Genomic DNA, 22507 nt, shown 5'->3' with positions numbered 1-22507 from the left:
TCATCCCAGGCTCTGGGGGAGGTGCTGATCTCCATTTCCAAGCCGAGGTGCCTGCATTGTCCATAGACACCTCCTGGTTGTGGGGCCGGCATGACTGCATGGAGGGTCTTTTTGCCTTTTCCGCTGAGGCGGTCCCTATTGATCTGCTTACATTTGCATGTTTTCGAACTGCTGGGTTGGCAGGAGCTAGGGCTAACAGCGGGAGCTCACCCCATCCCACAGATTTGAACTGCCAACCTTCAGGTCGGCAGTTCAATAGCACAAGGGTTTAATCCATTGCACCACTGCAGTATAGAGAGTATTCTTCTTTAAGCATTTTCTAGGTCAGGGATCCTCAAACTTAGTTTGGGGACCCATATTCTAGATCCTCCTGTGTAATTCTATGGTAATCATAGCTCATCACATATAACTGAGAGCACGTTCAACAACTCAAGCAAAAGAGGGCTTCGTAATACATCTAGCTAAACACATCATAGGAGTGAGAAAAGTATGATCTGTGTTACATCGCCAACATTTAGCACTTTATGATTGTTTTTCTAAATGGTGTCTGATAGACCTAAAGGATCACATTTTGCACAAACAAAATCTCAAGAAATTTTAGATAGTCAAATGAGGGAAGTATTTCATTGGTTGATTTATATAGGATGATTTAACCCTGTTTTCTCCTCCATTCTGATTTTATAGACACATTTGTGGCTTTCTCTTTTATGTGATTAAGATCATCCCCTTTGGGTGAGTAAGTGGTGTAAAAATAAGGGATGTTGGTTGTTGTATCATTCCTTTTGTTAATTGATTTCATAATAATAATAGTAATAGTAATAATAATAATAACAGTAACACTTTATTTATATTCTGCCCTTCTCCCCGTGGGGACTCAGAGTGATTACATTATATATTACAAACATTCAGTACGTTGTTACAATACAATGAGACACACATACATAAATAAAGGCAAAAGCTTCTTCTTTCATTTCCGGCTCTGGAGGCAGTGCTCATTTCTGGCTTTTGCAGAAGGTATTCTTCTCCATTTCCAAGCCAAGGAGCCTGCATTATCACCTCCTGGTCATGTGACCGACATGACTGCTTGGAGTGACTTATGCCTTTCCCACTAAAGCGGTACCTATTTATCTACTCACATTTGCATGTTTTCAAACTGCAGGAGCTAGGGCTAACAGTGGGAGCTCACCCTGTCCCACAGATTTGAACTGCCAACCTTCAGGTCAGCAGTTCAGCAGCACAAGGCTTTAACCCTTTGCACCACTGCAGCCCCATACCACAGTTTCAGATAAGCAACTTGTTCATGATTCAGATGAAATTCTTATAATCCCAGTTCCATGCCTCCCAACATTTCACAGATGAAAATTGGACTAAGCAACGTGAAAGTTGGTCAAGATGTCAAATGTTATCAAGCTAGGAGATACTGTAGAAAATTTGCTTCTTTTTTTTGACCCCTTTTTAGTTTTCTTTTCTCCCCTCCTGGTATTGGGTTAAGGAGCAAATTTTCTTTCTTTAGGACCCTTTTGGAGGCTAGTCGTGGCCACTGTTTTTGCTGGCAGTGGAATACTAAGGACTGTAGTCCAAAAGGCATTTTCCTAGCTCCGCTCAGTGGGAATCTTGCTTTTGGCCTGTAGGTTCTGGCAGGACTTTCAGTTTGTGTTTTGCTCTTCTCCGAGGCAAGAGTGGGGAAAAAAATCTTTCTCAGAGGATGAGTCAAGAGGCTCTGGCATTTAATTTGCCGATTAAAATTAACTTGCTAAAGTTAGCTAATAGCATGTTAGCCCTGAGAAGTTAAAAGCTCCAGTGTATTAAAAATTGCTGTAAAGGGATCGTGTATCACCAGGCAGTGCGCTCTCTTCACTGCGCTATTGGTTTGGGCTAATGCAAGTATGCATGAAAATACATGGATTAAGTGTATGCACGTTCCTGGCAAGGATCTGTTTCTATTTTATCATTGTTCTTGTTGCTCATGTGGAGCTTTCTGTGAGTATTTAGGGCTGAAATTACCATCAGCCCTTGCCAGCATGGTCAATGGCCAGGGATGATGGAAAGTGTAGGGTAAAATATCTGGAGGGTGGCAGGTTGGGGAAGACTACTGTGATGGGTAATGACAGAAAATTCTGCCTAGGACCCATGCGTACTGTAAAATAATATTGCTATTATTCCTCTAACACGCTTTGCTCTGCCCTGGAAAATCCAAAGATAGGAAAGTTAGGGATGGGCAATTAGAATTCTGTTCCAGAATTCCAGAACTCTAGTACCTCACCAAAACAAGAAATCCCAGGATTCCACAAAATGGAATCATGGCAAAATTGAATAATTACACTATAATTGTGAATGGGACCCTGATGTGCTAATCAAACAATTGGTTTGTGTATCATAAAATTATGGTGAAAATAAGGAGCTGTAGTGGCACAGTGGGTTAAACCCTTGTGCCGGCTGAACTGCTGACCTGAAGGTTGGGGGTTTGAATCTGCAAAATGGGGTGAGCTCCCGTCTGTCAGTCCTAGCTTTCCATGTGGACATGAGAGAAGTCCCCCACAGGATGGTAACACATTCAGGCTCCCCTATGCAACGTCTTTGAAGATGGCCAATTATTTCACACCAGAAGCAACTTGCCTCAATTCGCTTCTGACACGATAAAAAAAAACCCAATGAAAATAGATGTGGTGCAGGTAATAGGGTTTGCAAAGTATATATCTTGCTTGAATTTGGAGGAAACAGACAAATAACAATCCTGTCCATATCTTGGAAAAGTTATCTTTTTGAACTAGAACTCCCAGAATTCTCAAGAAGGATGGCCACTTGCCATTGCATCTAAGAAATGTAGTCCAAAAGGTAGCTTTGCCATTCTCTGATCTTGTCAGGCTGATTTATGAATCAACATCCTAGATTCAGTACCAAAGCATGAAGTCCATAACATAGAATGTGCTCCTGTAAAGCTCCAGAGTAGACCAGCTCCTTGTCAGTTGGCTGAGGATGTTGGGTATTGTAATCCAAAACAGCCACAGGGCATCAGAAAAGGATTTGTCAGAAGTACGGGCAGTCCACAAGTTAAGAAAAAGATAAGTTCTGTAGGTTTGTTCTTAAATTGAATTAGTATGTATGTTGGAAAAGATAATAAAGATAACATAGAAAGGGTTAATAACCCTGTGGTGTTTGTTTTGGTGTCTGTGCCCCTGTTCAGAAGATTTCACCTCACATTCTGTCTCTGTGACAATTGGATTTTGAAAAATTTGGCCTGTTGTGGAAGCAAGGATTGGTGACAAAGCTTCAGTGTGGGATATCTTTCTCCCATGATAACTCTTGAAGAAGTGAATTTCCCTTCTGAGGGGTAGATTTCTCTCACTTCCTGTTGACATTTTTGACTTGACATTTTTTCTGCACCTTGGCCCAGGTCTTTTGATCCAACTCATGATTTTAACATTATTTTGTATATACATTATTTTGTATGACTGTTTTATCCATGTTGATGTTTTATTGTTGGCTGATTTGTTTATTGTATTTGTTTTGATTTTGTGCTGTTGCGTCCGGGCATAGCCCCATGTAAGCCGCCTTGAGTCCCTTTGGGGAGATGGGGCGGGGTATAAGAATAAAGTTATTATTATTATTATTATTATTATTATTATTATTATTATTATTATTGTCTCACCCCTGTTAGTAACTATGAGTTGTTTGTAAGGTCCTCATCACATTGAGGTCCATAAGTTGGGGGACAGTGTGGAAATCCACTGGGCTGTGGGGGAAACCATCCTTAAGCCCCCCACATCTCCTGCATCACTCCCTTCCCCATTACACATGGGAAATAGTCACTGCCCAGCTTCCTCCAACACTGTTCTCATCTTAGCTAATGAGAACACGAGTAGCCCCCCGTTTTCTCAGGCCTCCATCCTACAATATTGCCAGGAGAGTCAGGACTGAGCTCCACTGGAAGTAGCCTTGCATTATGTGTTGGGCTCCAGTGGACTCTGTCCTGGCAGCGTCCTAGGACGGAGCCCAAGCCTCATATGATGAGGTCCTAAGTAGGATGTTTGTACTGGAAAAAATACCTTTCCAGTTGGCAACATATGCACTGGTGTAAGGAGGTTTCAGAAACCATGGGTTGCAATAACAGAATACATGAGGTCACCTTCAAAAAGCCTAACTCCCAGGATCCCTCAGGAGAAGCTAAATGGTGCTAAAAACCTATTAAAACCCACGTTGTACAGATGCCGTGCTTGCGATTACTCAGAGAGAGAGGTTCAGACCTCCTCCAGTCCCACTCACGGCATGACTGACGAAGTCTGAGAGCCCCTGGTGCAGTTTGGAGAGTAGAGGAACGGAATGAAAAGGAATTAATTTAGGATGAACAATAAGATTAGGGAGGAAAAAAAGGCAAAGAAAGGTTGAAAGAAATGGGCAGGTTTAGCCTGAAGAAAGGGTCGCTCAGGGAGGGTTGGCATGATAACAACCGTCAAACGTGTAAAAGAGCAGGGTATTTAGTATTTCACCAGTGCAGATAAAGAGGGAAACGTTGCCCCCACCCTTTTTTCCCTTTTACAGCAAGGATTATTTAGGTTGCATCTCAGGACGTGCGCTCTCTCTCTCGCTCCCCCAGTGTGTTCAGAGAAATAATTCCATAAATGCTGTACAGAATCTCACACTGCGACATGCTGGGATGGAAAGTCCTCCGAGGGGTACAGTTGTCTCAAGTGGCAGGCGTTTGCCTTCCCATTATCTTGTAGCGAGGAGGGAGAAAATACATCAAGCAGAAACGCGTGGTGTAAACCTATTAGAAATGTGACTGTTACATTCACTTGTAAAATGACGAGATAGTGTTCATAAGAATAGGTAAGACTTTCCTAAGGGAAAAGATGCCACCTGGCTCTAAAGCCTTAAGGATGTAATATTGGCTTCGGTGATAACTTCAAATGCTGAATATGCAAGGAAAATCAACATCTTTCAAGCTAATTGGAAGCCTCTTTTTTGTCAGGGCTGTCTTTTTGCTGCCCTTCATATTCACCCTGAGCACTCTTGTGTTTGTCGGATTTCCAAAACTCATCAGCTTTGAGAGGAAGGGGTAGGAAGATGGACTCTATTTGCAATTGCACTGCCCTTCCTTCCCTTTCAGAAATAAGGTAGTTCATCACCTGATATTCTGCCTGGACTAGTTTAATACTCAAGTAGAAGACCACCAGGCACTACTGTGGATCATCATGCCAAATCTTGCCTGAACTATAGACCACGATTGCTTTTGGTTAAGTTGACTATTGCTTAAAGCAGTGGCTCCCAACTTTTGATCCTCCAGGTGTTTGAGATTTCATTTTCCAGAAATCCTTTTTCAGCTTAGACAACTGTCAGAAGTTTTGCAAACTGAAGACCAAAACACCTAGAGAAGCAAAGTTTGGGTACCACTAGCTTAGATAATACTTCAGTCAGACAAAGTGTAGTTGTCCACCTACAATGTTCTGCCTGCCTTTATTTCTTCAAGAGAATCTACTCAAATCTGGGAGCCTGTGGCAAAGTCCCCGTCCAATCCAGATCTGTTCATAGATTACACCTCTCACCTACAACAAGCTTAAGTTAATTCTTTCTTCTATGATCCTTCTCAACATCCAATTCACTGTCAATGACAGGAACAGTTGAGGAAAACAGAGGCATGTTAGCATAGCATGGGAGTCTGGAGAGCTTGTGGTGGTAAGCTGGGGCTTCCATACATTTTCTCATATTTGGATAAGTTTTCTGCATGGTTCGGGGCAAAAATTGTCTGAACCATGTACTGAAGTGTGGTGTGATGTCCGGGCTGCATGGCCATGGTCTAGCAGCATTTACTCCTGACATTTTGCCTTCAGATCCTCTGAAGATGCCAGCCACAGATGTAGGTGAAACATCAGGAGGAAATGCTGCTAGAACATGGCCAGACAGCCTGTTCTTTAAAGCCATGGCTTTAAAAGCCACAAAAGTAAGCTCCAAGGGCTACACCTTGCCCAGCTTTTGGGTTGCCAGATTGAAAACTCGAGAGGGGTCCTGTACTTTTAATGGTCATATAGAGGAGGAGATTTCAGCAAATGTGGCAACCAGGTAACAATTTATTGTTATTGTTGTGTGCCTTCAAGTCAATCTACAGTGACCCTAAAGTGCACTTATCATGGGGTTTTCTTGGCAAGATTTGTTCAAAGGTGGTTTACTATTGCCTTCGCCTGAGACTAAGAAAATGTGATTTGCCCACAATCACCCAGTGGGTTTTATGGTTGAGTGGGAATTCAGACCCTAATCTCCAGAATAGTAATCCAGTGATCAAACCACTACACCATGCTGACTCCCACATGTGTACATATATGTATATGTAATGTATATATGTATGTATACTCATTATCTGTAAGACATAGTGTTTTAAATGTCAGTGGCATATCCTGGGCTTCTGTGATTGATACTTAATGTATTATGCTTAATAGTTTCAGCAGAATTGCCCCTTTGTGGCATCGTCACAGTCTGCCTTCTTTGACATCAGTATGGATCATCCAAAAATCTCAATTTTTGGTGCTGAGATCTTGGGTTCAGGGAATAGGCTAGACTCATGATGCCTGGTGGCCCAAACGATGCTGATGCCTAGACGTCCTTGCCTTTCCTCTGGGTGTGAAATAAAATTGAAAACCTAGGACAAAGGGAGAAAGTGGGAGAAAGAGAGAGAAACTGGCATAGCTGAAAGCCATTAAAAAGGAGTTGGCATTAATTGGGACAACTGGGAATTACAAGGGAGGCATAACAGTGTGATGTTTCTGGACACATAAGAGTCACATTCACACTGGAAAGAGCAGGATGCGAGTGCCAGGATTTGGAGAAATTACTTTTTGGATTACAGCTCGAGCGCCCTTCAGCAAACATGACCTTGGAGTCGAAAAAGTAACTTTCCCACCTCTGTCTTGCCACCAATTTCCTGTTTCTGTCCTTTATCGATTAAATTTGGCCCAGTTGTTAAGAGAATATAAGAGAGTGTCTGCTATTTAATGTACTAGAGAAGTTAAGAGGCTGAGCTGTGAACCAGAAAGTCCTCTTGTCCATGAAAACAAAATCAAGCAGTGGCCTTTACTCAGACCCTTTCCTGGCAGCTTCAACATAGAAAGAATCATGCTTATCTACCTTATATGGTGATTTTGAATAATATCTAGATAATATATGTGGGAAAGGGTATATAGTCATTATCATTATGATTCAGAATATAATATCTTTGGAACTGAATGTAAGATTCGCCAGCTACTCTTTGAGGGTGGGTTTGTATCAGACTGATTTCTATGAACAAAAGAATAATACAACCCTCCAGGGAGAACCACAGTAAGAGAAGACTATTAAGAGATAGAATTAAATTCTATCAAGGGATCGAATTAACTTGCATTTCCCTGTTTCCCTCCCATTTTTTCCTCTCTCCACACACAATTCTAACTGCCTGATATCTCATTTAGATTCCTGGCGAGGGCATTGTCTTTTTATGATCAATGCCATTAACCTTCCCTGAGCCCTTGTGGTATGCAGGGCAATAAATAAAAATGAACACATAAATAAAACCACAGTGCAGACACTGGCAGCCCAAGATCTGGCTGGGTTCTTTGTATCTTTATTTGAAATGTGGCCTTGCTCACCTTTCCTTGCCACATCCTTCTGTACCAACACTCTCCCCCAAGCTTTTGCTTTAATGCCTGTTGACCCTCTGCAGCTCACACTTGCAGAGCAAACCTTCCCTTTGCTTTGCAACATCTCCAACATTTCACCTTCCTGACGGACCCTTCCTTTCCAAACTGTTGTGATGTTCATAATCTCACGGAAATGTATGGGAGACCTTAAACGGGTGTATCTTTATGCCACCCTTTCTTTAGATCTTGTTTGTATGGTGCTTCCCCCCTCTTCTGCTCTTATGGATTCTGCTTTCATTCCTCTGCTTTCATCTGCGTTTGCTTCCCCCCCCCCCCCCGCTTTATGCGTTGTTTACCCAGATTTTCTCTCACTATAAGACACCCTCTTCCACCCTGTTTTTACTAGTATGTCTTGACAACCACATCGCTGAGCTCCTGCCTTTCTTAGCTGTCTTTATGCTTGGCTTTTACCAAACCCAGCCTGTGCTGAAATCTGTTTCAGGTAGCAGCTCAGTTAAGGGATTGGAGTGGGTGGGCAGCCTGTGTGTGTATATATGTTCCAGAGTGGGAGCCAAACATGTTTTTTCCCACTAATTCAGGCACATCGTGCAAGTATGCATAACATATACACTATAGAGCTGGCTATATATGCTGGCTGGGAGATCCTGGCAGTTGTAATCCAAAAAAGCAACTCTTCTAAAGTGTGCACAGCGGATTAAACTGCTAAGCTGCAGAACTTGCTGACTTGAAATATCAGTGGTTTGAATCTGCGGGACAGGGTGAGCTCCTGCTGTCAGCCCCAGCTTCTGCCCACCTAGCAGTTTGAAAACATGCAAATGTGAGTAGATCAATAGGCACCGCTCCAGCAGGAAGGTAACGATGCTCCATGCAGTCATGACGACCACATGACCTTGGAGGTGTCCATGGACAACGCCGGCTCTTCAACTTAGAAATGGAGATGAGCACCAACCCCCAGAGTCGGACACGACTAGACTGGGGAAACCTTTACCTTTACCTAAAATGTGATGCTTTTATATAGGAAGGGAATTTATTGCAGGGTTAATCGAACAAAATAAATTTCAACAGGGAGCAATATATACACTTCTACATGTAGGCAAAAATAAATGGAGTACAGAGATATAGGATGGATGACACCTGTCTTAGAAACAGTACATATGAAAGGGATCTCGGAGTCTTGGTAGACCATAAGCTGAACATCAGTCAACAGTGTGATGCAGCAGGTTAAAAAAGGCAATGCAATTCTCAGCCGTATCAACAGCAGTATAGTATACAGATAGAGGGAAATAATCCTATCACTATTCTGCTGTGATCAGGCCTCACTTGGTATACTGTGTCCAGTTCTGGGTACCACAATTCAAGAAGGAGATGGACAAGATGGAACGTGTCCACAGAAGGGCAAATAAAACTATCAACGTTTTGGAAGCCAAGGTGTATGAGCCACAGCTTATGGAACTGGGTATGTTCAGCTTGGAGAAGAGATGGTTATGGAGCGGCATACTACCCATGTTGAAATACTTTAAAGGATGCCACATTGAGGAGGGCGCAAGCTTGTTTTCCGCTGCTCCAGAGACTAGGACATGGAGCAATAGATACAAATTGCAGGAAAACAAATTCCATCTAAACATTAGGAAGAAATTCCTGAGAATAAGAGCTGTTCAGCAGTGGAATATGTTGCTTTTTCGGGTGATGGAGCCTCCATCTCTTGAAGTTTTTAAACAGAGGCTGGATAGCCATCTGTCGGGAGTGCTTTGATTGTGTTTTCCTGCATAGCCAGGAGTTGGTCTGGATAGCTCTTGTGGTATCTTACAACTATATGATTCTATAATTCTGTGTGATCTGTGGGTTAGTACTGATTCACAAGCTATTAGCTGCCAGTCCATGGCAAATTTCTAGGAAAGAAATAAAGTGTCAATGGACAGAAATGTGATGCCAATTCCACGCACAATGGAAAAAAAAAATCTCAGCAATCCCTCATATCAGATAGCTTTAAAAGCATTGTCTATTATATTCTCGCTCTTTCTCATGTACTCGCACTCACACACATACACATATACAGAGTGTTTAACTACTAATCCATAATCCCTATTGCCCAGATCATCCCATTTAAATGCTGGACAGTCCAGAGATTGTTTTTAAAAATCCTATTTAGACTGCTCTAATCTCATCAGGACTGAAGAGGGAAATCATCTGCCATCATTACCGTCTCCTTCCCTTGACCATGCTCTGTACATCCCTTTCCAAGCTGCCAAACATGGGCTACAGAGGTATTGTGTATTATTTTATATTGTGTCCTTGTGCAAAGGATTATGCTCTTCAATATCCAGGGTTTCAAGGCATTTAATGACTGAAGGAGGAAAGATGGATCGCCACCCACAGAAAAATGTGTGTGGACCTTCTCATTCAGATTTCCTCGTGGTGGTTTTTAATTTCAATGGCCTGCTTTGACCAACTGTGGTTCATTCTTAATAACATCACTAGGGACTGTGTTTTAAAAAAATCAACTTTGTTACATCACTAGAGCCTATATTGTCACAGCAGAAGTCCCTAAGCTTCATGTTTTGGCCCCAAAATCTCCGTCCTGTGCAAGTTCTGACCTCGTAATCCTAAATATAATAGATAACAATATATATGGTACATTAGTTTATTGAACTATTCTGTTCATTTACTTTACAATGTAAGCTTGACCTTTGCAGCTTGAATTACAGGAAGAAAAGAGAGCACTCTCCTGATATACTAAGGGCAACAGTCCAGATTCTTAGTAATTTATAATTGTATTAGTATACCAGAGTTGACCCATCCAGAGGCTTTGCATTGCTAACCAATGTTGCACCTTCCTCTTCCATTTCCTATCTGAAGATGGTGCTGAAGTCTGAGCACAAAACTGTCCTAAATTAGGGTGCATTTATATTGTGCATCTAGGAGCTCCCAATGGCACAGTGGATTAAACAACTGAGCTGCTGAATTTGCTAACTGACAGGTCAGTGGTTCGAATCCAGGGAGCGGGATGAACTACTGCTGTCAGTCCCAGCTTCTACCAACCTAGCAGTTCGAAAACATGCAAATGTAAATAGATCAATAGGTACCGCACGGACAGGAAGGTAATGCAGTCATGCCAGCCACATGACCTTGGAGGTGTCTACGGACAATGCTGGCTCTTTGGCTTAGAAATGGGAATGAGCACCAGCCCCCTGAGTTGAATTTGACTAGTCTTAAAGTCAGGGGAAAACCTTTACCTATACTGTAAAATAAAAACAATTTGATACCACTTTACTGCAATGGCTCAATGCTTTTGTATTATAAAATGAGTCCCATTTCGCTTTTTACTTTTTTTGTTGGTTGATATTTAGATTGTAAGACTTCAAGCCCCTACCTTTTTATTTTTGGGGAAAATTATGCTGAACTGTTGGCTTGCTTCTCAGCATAATTGCATTATTATAAGTTCCTTGGGGCAAGCCCTGTGTTCCCTTGAACACTTGTAAAGCTTCGGGCCCTTCAATGGAGCTGTATTAATAGCAGTAACCATCTAGTACGGATGCACCCATAAAACGATAATGTGCAATCCGCAGACAGCAGGACTCCATCAAAGGAGTCATTAGATAGCCTCCTGTTAGGCCAAATTGTAATTGAGGAGATGGGTGTCAACATGGTTTAATTGCATTTTAGCCAGTGCTACTGCAAGGGTTGGAAGCTTTTGTGTGACCTCCTTGTAAATCATTTTGCAAATAAAAAAAGAAATCTATTTCTGTAGGTCGGATCCATTTTTGCTGGAGATATTTCCAATTAGAGTTCCAAAATCTGAATGTGAAATTTTATCTCTGTTGCTAAGTGCTTTAACAGAACAAAACCAGGCATGATTATTCAGAAGTAAATCTGGCTGAATTCGGTGGGAATTGCTCCCAAAGGGATTTCTTAGAGCCTTGCAGCCCTAGACTTGCTGAAATCTCTTATGTTTTTATTTTGACAGGCATCAAATATAAAATCTAGCAAACCTTCAGCTGTCAGACACAGAATCCCATTTCCTGCCAGTGATCAGGTGCTAAAAGGCATTGCATGTCATCTGGAAACGCTTGGTGCCATTCCATGTCAACAACTGTCACAAAGCTAATCTTAAAATCGGGCCCAATTTACAGTGCATAGAACTCAGAGCTAGCCAAGTTATTTTGGCACGTGAGGCTGAAAATCCCACAAGCATTTCTTCCCTTCTCTGCCGGTAAAGATATAAAACAACAAATTAAATTGTTAACAGTTTGATGCCCTTCCTGACATTCCCCAGAATGCGCTGCTCCGAGGCAGTCTGTCTAAATGGCAAGGCCAACTCTGCTTAAAATCAAAAGTTGATGGGTCAGCCGTTGAAGATGGAGCTCAGCTCAGATTGGATTATAAATACAGACAGCTGAACAACCAAGAGACTATTCTGTAGCTGGAATTCATGCAGGTGCGTTTCCAAGATCGAGATGAGTTCCACTCTATTTTGGGCTAATTGCATTCATTGGGAGTGCTGCCCCTCTCTGTGGCTCGCTTGGTTTGAGGCTCAGCCACGTCCGGCCCTTTCTCGTGTCCCCATGCCCTTTTAGAGAAAGCGGCCACCAGCTTTCTCAGCTTGTTCTCAGAGGCTTTATGTTCCAGAAGAGAACATAATTGCCTGCCACCCTGTTCCGTCTCTCCTTCTCTCCCTCCTTGTTGACTCTGTCAAAGATCTCACTTGCATTTCTGCAGATCTTGACCCAGCCTTGGCTGCCTGTGCTTGCTCCAGGTCTCCTTAACAAAAGATGTATTCTCCGCTCTTGAATGTTTCAACTTTGCCCTCTCCTTCTCCTTCCTTTTCTCCCATGACCAAAAGGGTCCGGAATGTAATTACTTGAGCAAAGCAAGCCCTTCTGCTGGACGAAAGGCTGTGTTTATTGAAAGCTGTTAGCACAAGTCCCTTTTAACCCAACTTTTTCCTTTCCCTTCCACACTCCAGCCAGTTCTAAGCAACGGAATCGTTCGACTTTTTAAGTACAAGCTTTAAAGCAACATGGAACTGCCTGAGATTTTCTTCCAACCCTCTTAGACCTTTTTGGGGAAATAGTAACAACAATATTGTTGTTATTGATTATTATATTGGCCAACATACATTTGGTGCCTCATGTGTTAGACCAGTTTCTGGGTATATTTGACCTGCTGATTCCAAAAATGTCACCAGTTTCCCCCTATCTAGTTTTTGAGACATAGAACATATGCTATCTACCAGTCGCCATCTACTCACCCATAGAAAACCATGATAACCATATCTAAGAAACTAGAGTTGATGCAGTCTATCCAATGGAATTTTCTGTATTGGCACCCCAAATAAACACTTGTAACAGGCCTAAAAACAAAGACAAAAAGATTTCTTTTGTTGGGCTGTGTTATCAATTATCAAATATTATCCAGTGATACCTCACTCATTCCAATTACTGTATTTCTTCGATTCATTGATTGTTACATGCATGTTAATTTCAGTACCACCAACAGAAAAAGCCATATCAATATGTATATATCTGTATTTCTATGATGATCCCTGTTTTCAGAGATGTCTATATGGGGAAAACCGTGCATCTTAGAATCGAAGAAATACAGTAACTGATGGTCCAAAGCTCCCTTCAGGCACCCTGGTTGGCTTGGAAACCAATATTTGTTGGTTTACTTGTTGAATTTATATCCTGCTTTTCTCCCAAAATATGTTTCAATGATTTCAACAAGACTGAACTAAAAAGTTAAAGAGGTATGAAATGATAATTAGGAATTTGAAATGCATGATTTAAATATATTTAAAATAGAAAATACACATAGTTTTTACTTTCAAAGCAGTGAAAGAGCAAAAAGGGAAGTGGAGGTAATGATGATGATGATGTTAGCTAGAATTCTATAGCATCTTTTACTTAACATGCCTTTACATATATAGCAGACCCTTCACTTTTGCAGGAGTTGAGGGTGCAAGACCACTACCAGAATGGAAAAGCCTGATAATTATTTTTAAATCTGGGATAACATATCTCTAAAAAGCTCCCATGCAGTCCTGCTGGCCACATAACCCTGGAGGTGTCTACAAACAACACCAGCTCTTCGGCTTAGAAATGGAGATAAGCACTAACCCTCAATTGTGGAGGTGGATATGAGGGCACCAGCAAGAATGGGACCATTGAGCATCAATGCAATTTTTAGCTATGCTATAGAGCACATACTTTATTAGTTTGACTCCTACATCTGTAAGTCCCTTTACAAAGATATAACTCCCAAATAGGATTCCAGCCCCACATAATAATAACATTTCAAGAAAGGCACCCAGAATTCAGGTTGTAGGATTGGGTCTCAGATTCCAAGACCTTTCCCATCCCTGCTTTGCAAAGTTGTTTAACAACTAGCAGATCATATTTTAATTCACGAGGGTAAAAGTTAAAAGACACACTTCTTTTATTGTTTGATGGTATTATATGTCTAGTGTAGCTTTGGTGTGTTTGAGGGTATTATGGTTCTAGCGTGCTAGGATATCGTTTGAGGGTATTATGGTTTTAACATTCTACTATGAAAGGCAATGAAAAATAAAAAATTAAATTAAAAGCGATTTTCATTCTAAAACAGCTTGGAAGCAATACATTACATGTAATACGTTGTTCCTCTATTTTTGTCCCCTTCCTTTCTTCCTTCTCCTCTGTGTTCTATTATGGGGTTTTGGGGGGTTTTTTGTAAGAAAGCCATGTCCACGAGATACAATATTCCTTTTCTAGTTATATCAATAATGGTTTCTCACTACCTTTTGCATCCTTTTTAAAAGTGACATTCAGATTGGAATGTCTTGAGAGATATGACAGTCTCCTGTTAATCCTATAGTTGTTTGAAAAGGAAATAACAGACAGCTACAAGCAAGATAATGTGCAATGTAATGTCTTGATTTATTTTTGATTGTTATTAGGCATGTGCAAAATTCATTCCTACCGTTTCTTTCGTGTCTTCCATTTCCTTGGAAGCACAAAATGGGAACCCCCCTCCCCACATGAAAACCTGCTCAACACGAAAGCCTGCTTTTGCGTGCATCCAAATTTGCCTCCTTGCCTTGGAAAGAGAGTTCATGTGTGATGGGCATGCAGGTAGGCAGGCCTGAAGACTGACTACAAGTGTGCTCCGGACCTGCCTGCATGCCCTGCCACACACACACACACACTGGGAGAGTGTGGCGGGGTGTGTGTGGCGGGGCATGCAGGCAGGTAGGCCCAGAGCTCGCATGTAGCTGAACACCTCTTACTCTAGAGTAAGAGGCACTTGACTGCAGGCACTGGCAGGCACATGCACTTTCCAGGCCTGCCTGCATGCCCCACCACACACACTCTCTCTTTGCTAGGAGTGTGTGTGTGTGGCGGGGTGTACAGGCAGGCCCGGAAAATACACGTACTTGCCCGTGCCTACAGCCAAGCACCTCTTATTATAAAGTAGAAACAGCATGCGCCAGGTAAGAAGAATGTACACCAGGAAGGGGAGCCACTGAGTGGGAAGCTCCCCCCCCCCCCCATAATGGTCCAATTTCCGGACCCCGAAACAAAAGAAACGAAATCAACCCTCCCAAATTCGGGAGGCTTACAAAAAATGGATCAGGGAACCCCAAAAGCTGGGACACGAAATGGGACAAGTTTTCCCCTGAATGCACATCCCTAATAGTTATAATGCCAGTTTATTCCTGCAAGGGGGGCAGTTTAACAAGTTACGTAATAAATGACTTTAGGAAAGTAATTTTCTGGTGGTGAACATTCTGGTAGTGAACATTTTAGACAACATTCCAAAGAAGGGACTAAGGGTTCCCCCATTCCCCCCAGAATGATTACAAACTCTCATGACTCTCCATGGCAGTTAAAGTGGTATTAAACTGCCTTAATTCTACAGTGTAGATACACCCCTTGTTTCTGGCTGTGTCTACGCTTACTGGTTTAAAGGGTTCTGGAAGATTTCACTAAACAGAGAGATATGGACTTTGGCTCCTTTTTAAAATGAAAAACTATTGAATACAGAGAGAAAACTGTGAAAGTGTTGCTGCTCTTTTGCTCTTAAGGGGATTTCCTGACCAATAGCAAGATTCACTTTTGACCAGGAAACAAATAATATAGAACAGGCATGGGAAAACTTCGGCCCTCCGGGTGTTTTGGACTTCAACTCCCACAATTCCTAACAGCCGGTAGTTGGAGTCCAAAACACCCGGAGGGCCGAAGTTTGCCCATGCCTGATTTAAAACATTATTTCTGTCCTCCATTTGGAAAGCCACCCACTTCCTTGCAGTAAAGCATTCCAATATTCAGTGCTAAAATATAACCAAAGAAAACTATCTTAAAATAGATGATTGTATGAAAATCTACTAAAATCTTGGGAAATTGTAAAGCGGGTTGTGCGTGTGTGCGTTTTTAACAAATTGGCTTCTAAAGGTCAGCAGAATAGATCTCAGATGTATGAACCGAAGACTAAAAACCATTAATTAGTCGATAGGTCTGCTATTCTGTGACCTAGAACCCAAGAGCAAATAATTAATTAGTACTTGATCCTATATGTTTAAAGGGGTGTGTATCTTTAGGACCAGCAAGAGAAAACAGTGGAGAGATTCAATGAACAGGGCATTTAAATTGAGGTTACAAGCCCAAATTATTCACAGCTAGAGCTGCCAGATCTGACCCTGAGTTTCCAGTTTTTGTGGATCATCTAATTCTGTTCTTATTCTGTAGTTTTGGTGGGTTCAGCTCCAAGTAAAAACAGAGGTCTTGGGTGCAGATCTCTAAGAATAGTATCTTGCCACAAGTGTAAATTAATTGGTTGCAAATGCTCTCTAGTCTAGTCAGAGTGATTCATGGATTTACTCATCTTCTATTTTCTGTAGTTCTTTTCCAATGGAGCCCCTGGTGGTGCGATGGGTTAAAGCCTTGTGCTGGCAGGACTGCTGACTTGAAGGTTGGGTTGCTGACCTGAATAGTTCAAAACAAAATGAAGATCGTAGTGGTATATCTCAGTATTCAATGAAGGATGACTACACAAGAGTCAATGCACATGCAGCCACTTTGAAAAAGGAGGCATTATATACTTACATACTTCCTAAATCCTTAGAATCCTAAAGTTGGAATAGATCTAAAAGATTATCTAATTTACCATCTGTCAGTTTAGAAAATTTGTGGTAGCAGTTCAAGCTCTTCCAAGGCAGTCTGTTTTACTTTCAGACAGTTTGTAGCACCCGGGCGTTCCTATTTCTTATTTACTGTACTTTCTCCTAAAATGGACTAGTTCTAGAGCAAAATGCCCCAGGAGGTGATGTGCAATTAAACATGACGAAAATCCATAGGAGTTGAATAATAAAAACAGTTCAAAACAATCAATGAAAACCGCAATCAATTAAAAGCAGACAATGCCAAAACAAGCACACAAAATGTTATGCTCTTTCTCATGTGTATATGCTGCTTGTTGCTTCAATAGCCCTTCAAGGGTGGCTTACGGTTTGGTATGTAGTTGTTTTTAATGTTTTAATCATTAAAAAAATACCATGTCGAAACAAGCAAATAAGAGCAAAGCTAAAACTAAACAGAGTCCTGGATCAAGAAACCTTGTCTGCATTCAAGATGTTGGAGAGACCAGAAGCCAGCTTATTAGATCCAAGGCTGATTAAAAAGAATGACTGGCTGTATCTGATCAAGAGCCATCTTGATCACTTCGCAAAGTGCCTTTAGAAGTTTACTAGTAAAGTATGAAGGCAACTACTTCCCTTGTTTCCTCCCGCCAGGCTCTAGGTCAGTGGTTCTCAACCTTCCTAATGCCGTGATCCCTTAATACAGTTCCTCATGTTGTGGTGACTCCCAACCATAAAATTATTTTTGTTGCTTCTTCATAACTGTATGAATTGTAATGTAAATATCTGATATGCAGGATATATTTTCATTCACTGGACCAAATTTGGCAACAATACCCGATACACCCAAATTTGAATACTGGTGGGGTTGGGGAAGGGATTGATTTTGTCATGTGGAAGTTGTAGTTGTTGAGATTTATAGTTAAGCTACAATCAAAGAGCATTCTGAACTCCACCAACAATGGAATTGAACCAAACTTAGCACACAGAACTCCCATGACCAATATAAAATATTGTAAGGGTTTGGTGGGCATTAACCTTGAGTTTTGGAGTTGTAGTTCACTTACATCCAGAGAGCACTATGGACTCAAACAATGATGAATCAGTGCCAAACTTGGCATGAATACTCAGTATGCCCAAATATGAACACTGGTGGAGTTTGGTGAAAATAGACCTTGACATTTGGGAATTGTAGTTACTGTGATTTATAGTTCACCTACAATCAAAGAGCATTCTGAACTCCAATTGAACCAATCTTGGCACACAGAACTCCCATGAACCACAGAAAATACTGTAAGGGTTTGGTGGGCATTGACCTTGGGTTTTGGAATTGTAGTTCACCTACATCCAGAGAGCACTGTGGACTCCAAACAATGATGGATCTGGACCAATACTCAATATGCCCAAATGTGAATACTGGCGGAGTTTGGGAAAAATAGACCTTGACATTATATGTATTTTCTGATGGTTTTTGGTGACCCCTCTGACACCCCCCTTTTGATCCCTCCCCAGGGGTCCCAACCCTCAGGTTGAGAAACGCTGCTCTAGGTGATCTAAGCAAAACTGGGAAGTAATTAGTTATAAGTAGTGTTTAAAACTACTTCCCAAATAACTAAATTACATTACAAGTATGATCTAACAAGGGATCAATGTACTCCTTTTGTGGTTTAACTGAAGCTTTTAGTTAATTTTATAACAAAAGAGGATGTTCACATGGTTCAAATATTGGCCAGCCTTCCAGTTTATATGTCTGCTTGATGCAGAGATAAGAATGAGATGGATTGTTTGGTAGCAGAAGGCTGTGGCTTACAGCATTTATAGGTTTCCTTTTAAAGATAATGAAATCTAGTTTAAAGGCAACCAACTTCACTAAGGGCTTGCATTGTAACTGTAACTGTAACTAATTCCTTTTTAATGTTTCTCTTGCAGCATACAGGGTGTCTACTGTCTATAGCTGCTGTGAATGTTGAATTCTTTGCCTCATCGCATCATGTGATAATGAATTAACCATATTAATTATCCAGTGTTGTGTCGAGACTCAGGCAAACCTAGAAGGAACTCACTGAAATCCTCATTTAGTCACAACTAACTTAAGTTTCCACTTCCTTTCTAAGTGGGACTAACAGATAGTATAAATCCAAATTGTTCAGAGAAATACTGTGAGCTCCCAACACTCATGGAATTCTCTTTTGTGGATGTCATTATTTACGAGTTTGTAGCTGCTGGTTAACTAATTCCGCCTCCTTGTCTTCTGGTTCCCCTCTGTCTCTCTTTTGAAGTTCTGCCCGACAACCCCAGTCTTCCACACCTTCCCATCATGAAATCTCAGCCAGCTTTTAAACCCCTTTCCCATAAACCAGTCAATAGCACAAGCCCTTTACTCCTTGGTGGAAGGTGGGAAACGGAGTTAAGGAGTGGCATTGTGTTGGCAGGAGAGGGTACAGAGAAGAGCAGATGAGTGGGTTGAGGAGGTGGATCATGACTTGGAAATGTGGCTGGGAAATCTTGTTGGAAAATGGAAAGGAAGTTGAAGGGTGACAGTGTTGGTAAAAGAGGAAACCAAGAAGAGAAAGAGGAGCAGAAGCAGTGAGAAAGTGGATCAGCTGACAAGGGATTGAAAACGTGGCTGGGGCTTTGTGGCTAGAGGCGAAAGGAGGAATGGGCTGTGACTGTTGACTAGAAAGGACCTTTGATAGTGTTGAATCACACACCCCAGTTCATTTCATTAGATGACCCCCAAGAATTAATCCTTTTAACTGTGATCCTTCTCCTAAGTTGTACTATCAGATCCTGACTTACTTCTCTTTATCTTTGTTTCAGTTTCTAAAGACCTGAGTGCTCACCCTGCTGTTCACTGAAGCATGAGCATTGGACATGGCCACCCGCCGCTGCACTCGCAAGCCTTTGCTGGCACCTGGAATCTCTAGAATGGTTTGGAAGCATCTCATCCTCTTCTTCCTTTGGCTGCCACCGCTTGTTTTGGGTGGAGCCTCCCCAACCTCTTGCCCAGCCGCTTGTTCCTGCAGCAATCAAGCCAGCCGGGTCATCTGTACGCGCCGGGAACTGGTGGAAGTGCCGGAGAGCATTTCTATCAACACACGGTACCTCAACTTGCAGGAGAACAATATCCAGGTCATCAAGACAGACACTTTCAAGCACCTTCGTCATCTTGAGATTTTGCAGCTCAGCAAGAACCTTATCCGTAAGATTGAGGTTGGCGCCTTCAATGGCTTGCCCAATCTCAACACACTGGAGCTCTTTGACAACCGGCTGACCACTGTCCCCACACAGGCCTTTGAGTACCTCTCCAAGTTGCGGGAGCTGTGGCTGAGGAATAACCCAATTGAAAGCATCCCTTCCTATGCCTTCAACAGAGTCCCTTCCTTGCGCCGCCTGGATCTTGGAGAGCTTAAGAAGCTGGAGTACATTTCAGAGGCAGCCTTTGAAGGCTTGGTCAACCTGCGCTACCTGAACCTGGGCATGTGCAACCTTAAGGACATCCCAAATTTGACGGCCTTAGTACGGCTGGAGGAGCTGGAGCTGTCTGGGAATCGCTTGGACATGATCCGGCCAGGCTCTTTCCAAGGACTAACCAGCCTTCGCAAATTATGGTTGATGCATGCCCAGGTAGCCACCATTGAACGCAATGCCTTCGATGACCTCAAGTCTTTGGAGGAGCTCAACCTCTCCCACAATAATTTGATGTCTTTGCCACATGATCTCTTCACCCCTTTGCACCGCCTGGAGCGTGTCCACCTCAACCATAATCCTTGGCATTGCAACTGTGATGTGCTGTGGCTCAGTTGGTGGCTCAAGGAGACAGTGCCCAACAACACCACCTGCTGCGCCCGGTGCCATGCCCCGCCAAACCTCAAAGGGCGGTATATTGGAGAGTTGGATCAAAGCCATTTCACTTGCTATGCCCCAGTTATTGTGGAGCCTCCCACTGACCTTAATGTGACTGAGGGGATGGCGGCTGAGCTGAAATGCAGGACAGGGACCTCCATGACATCAGTCAATTGGCTGACGCCAAATGGAACGCTGATGACTCACGGTTCCTATCGGGTCCGCATCTCTGTCCTCCATGATGGCACACTCAACTTCACCAATGTTACTGTCCAGGACACAGGCCAATACACCTGCATGGTGACCAATTCAGCTGGCAACACTACCGCTTCAGCTACCCTCAATGTCTCAGCTGTGGATCCAGCCACCACAGGGTACACATACTTTACCACAGTGACTGTAGAAACCATGGATTCAAGTCCAGAAGAATCTGTTCCTACCAAGAAAGAGCCTGGGCCAACCCCATCGCAAGGTTGGGGCATGACCTACTCGACCACCTCGCTAACCCCACGCAGTACCCGTAGCACCGAGAAACCATTCACCATCCCAATCACCGACGTAACTGAGAGCGGCATGAAAGACTTGGACGACGTCATGAAAACCACCAAGATCATCATTGGCTGCTTTGTGGCCATCACCTTCATGGCCGCTGTGATGCTGATTGTTTTCTACAAGCTCCGGAAACAGCACCAGCTACACAAGCACCATGGGCCCACGCGGACCATTGAGATCATCAATGTGGAGGATGAGCTGCCTGCCGCAGCTGGGGGCCCCGGCGATAGCCACTTGGCCCTTCCTGCCATCGAGCACGACCACCTCAATCACTATGCTGCTTTCAAGGCCCACTACAACAACAACAGTGGTGGTGGGCCACTCACCTGTGGCTCCAAGAACCCCATGCTCAATTCCATCCATGAACCTCTCTTGTTCAAGAGCAGCTCGAAAGAGAATGTCCAAGAGACACAGATATGACGACCAACAGACCCAGGCAACGGGGAATACTTACATGGTGGGAGGGTGGCGGTGAATCCGTCCATGCAGTGGCGGAAATGTTGAGGAACAGCTCCTCCTTCCCCACCCACATCCCCACACACAAAAACAGATCTTTCCACCACCATGGCAGATCTTGGATGCTAAGCCCCTAGCAGACACCTTTGGTTTTCACCGACTTAGCCTTTTACGTTCTCTTCATTTCCTTTTGCAGAAGAAGGTACTACTTTGGCCCTCTGCCTGACCTTCCCCCCTTCTTTTTTTTTCTTTCTTTCTTCCACTCCCTTTTCTTTTTCTTATTTTTCTACTGTTCTACCTTTACATTGGAGACTTTTTTTTATACAGATGGGGCTGTTTCTGTATCCAACTACCTGCTATATTACTTTTAAAAAAAGAAAGAAAAGAAACAAAACGAGAACCACAAGACAAGAAAGAAGGAGCACTCTGATACGTTTTCCTTTTGACGTCATGGGAATAAACTATAGGAAGAATTTTCAAAAAAAAAGAAAAGAAACCCAAGCGAAATGGGAGAGGAGGGGGAGAAAAAAAATCTTATTTTGAGCCGCTTTCCGTCAAAATTCTATTTTCATCCAAATGGGATATACAAAATAAATAAATGAAATAAAGAGACGGAAGGTCATGGTGGTGCCCGGGTTCCTCCCCCTCGGACTACGTGGGGATGCCAAGCGCACAGGGTTTGGGGGAATTTTTTATGACTAGTATTATTACTATGGGATGGCAGGCATGGCCAGTGTGGCCCCCAGAGACACAGGGGTGTGGAGGTATTTTTTAATTTGTAATAATCTGAGGGTGGGAATGCGGGATTTGGTGGGGACTCCACTTCCGGCCACAAAAAAAGGGGGGCCTGTTGATTCCCTTGGCATTTTGGGGTCTGGTCTGAGTTTCCTATTTTAATAAAATCCATAAAGATGTT

At 42.7% G+C, this 22507-nt stretch overlaps 1 protein-coding gene across 3 annotated transcripts in view; it reads left to right on the top strand.

Annotated features, from left to right (window-relative positions):
• Positions 1-22507, top strand: part of lrrc4b (leucine rich repeat containing 4B) — a 175030-nt gene extending 152523 nt beyond the window's left edge. For all 3 annotated transcript variants that reach the window (XM_003222710.4, XM_008113569.3, XM_062957629.1), the window contains one exon: positions 19558-22507. In XM_003222710.4, coding sequence (XP_003222758.1) covers positions 19612-21555 — 1944 coding nt within the window. In that variant the 5' untranslated portion in view covers positions 19558-19611 and the 3' untranslated portion in view covers positions 21556-22507. The remainder of the gene's footprint in view (positions 1-19557) is intronic.

The sequence above is a fragment of the Anolis carolinensis genome, chromosome 6, assembly GCF_035594765.1.
Source record: "Anolis carolinensis isolate JA03-04 chromosome 6, rAnoCar3.1.pri, whole genome shotgun sequence".
Lineage (NCBI taxonomy): Eukaryota > Metazoa > Chordata > Lepidosauria > Squamata > Dactyloidae > Anolis > Anolis carolinensis.
Note: the sequence above shows the minus strand (reverse complement) of the source record. Positions and strands in the feature narration are given on the sequence as shown.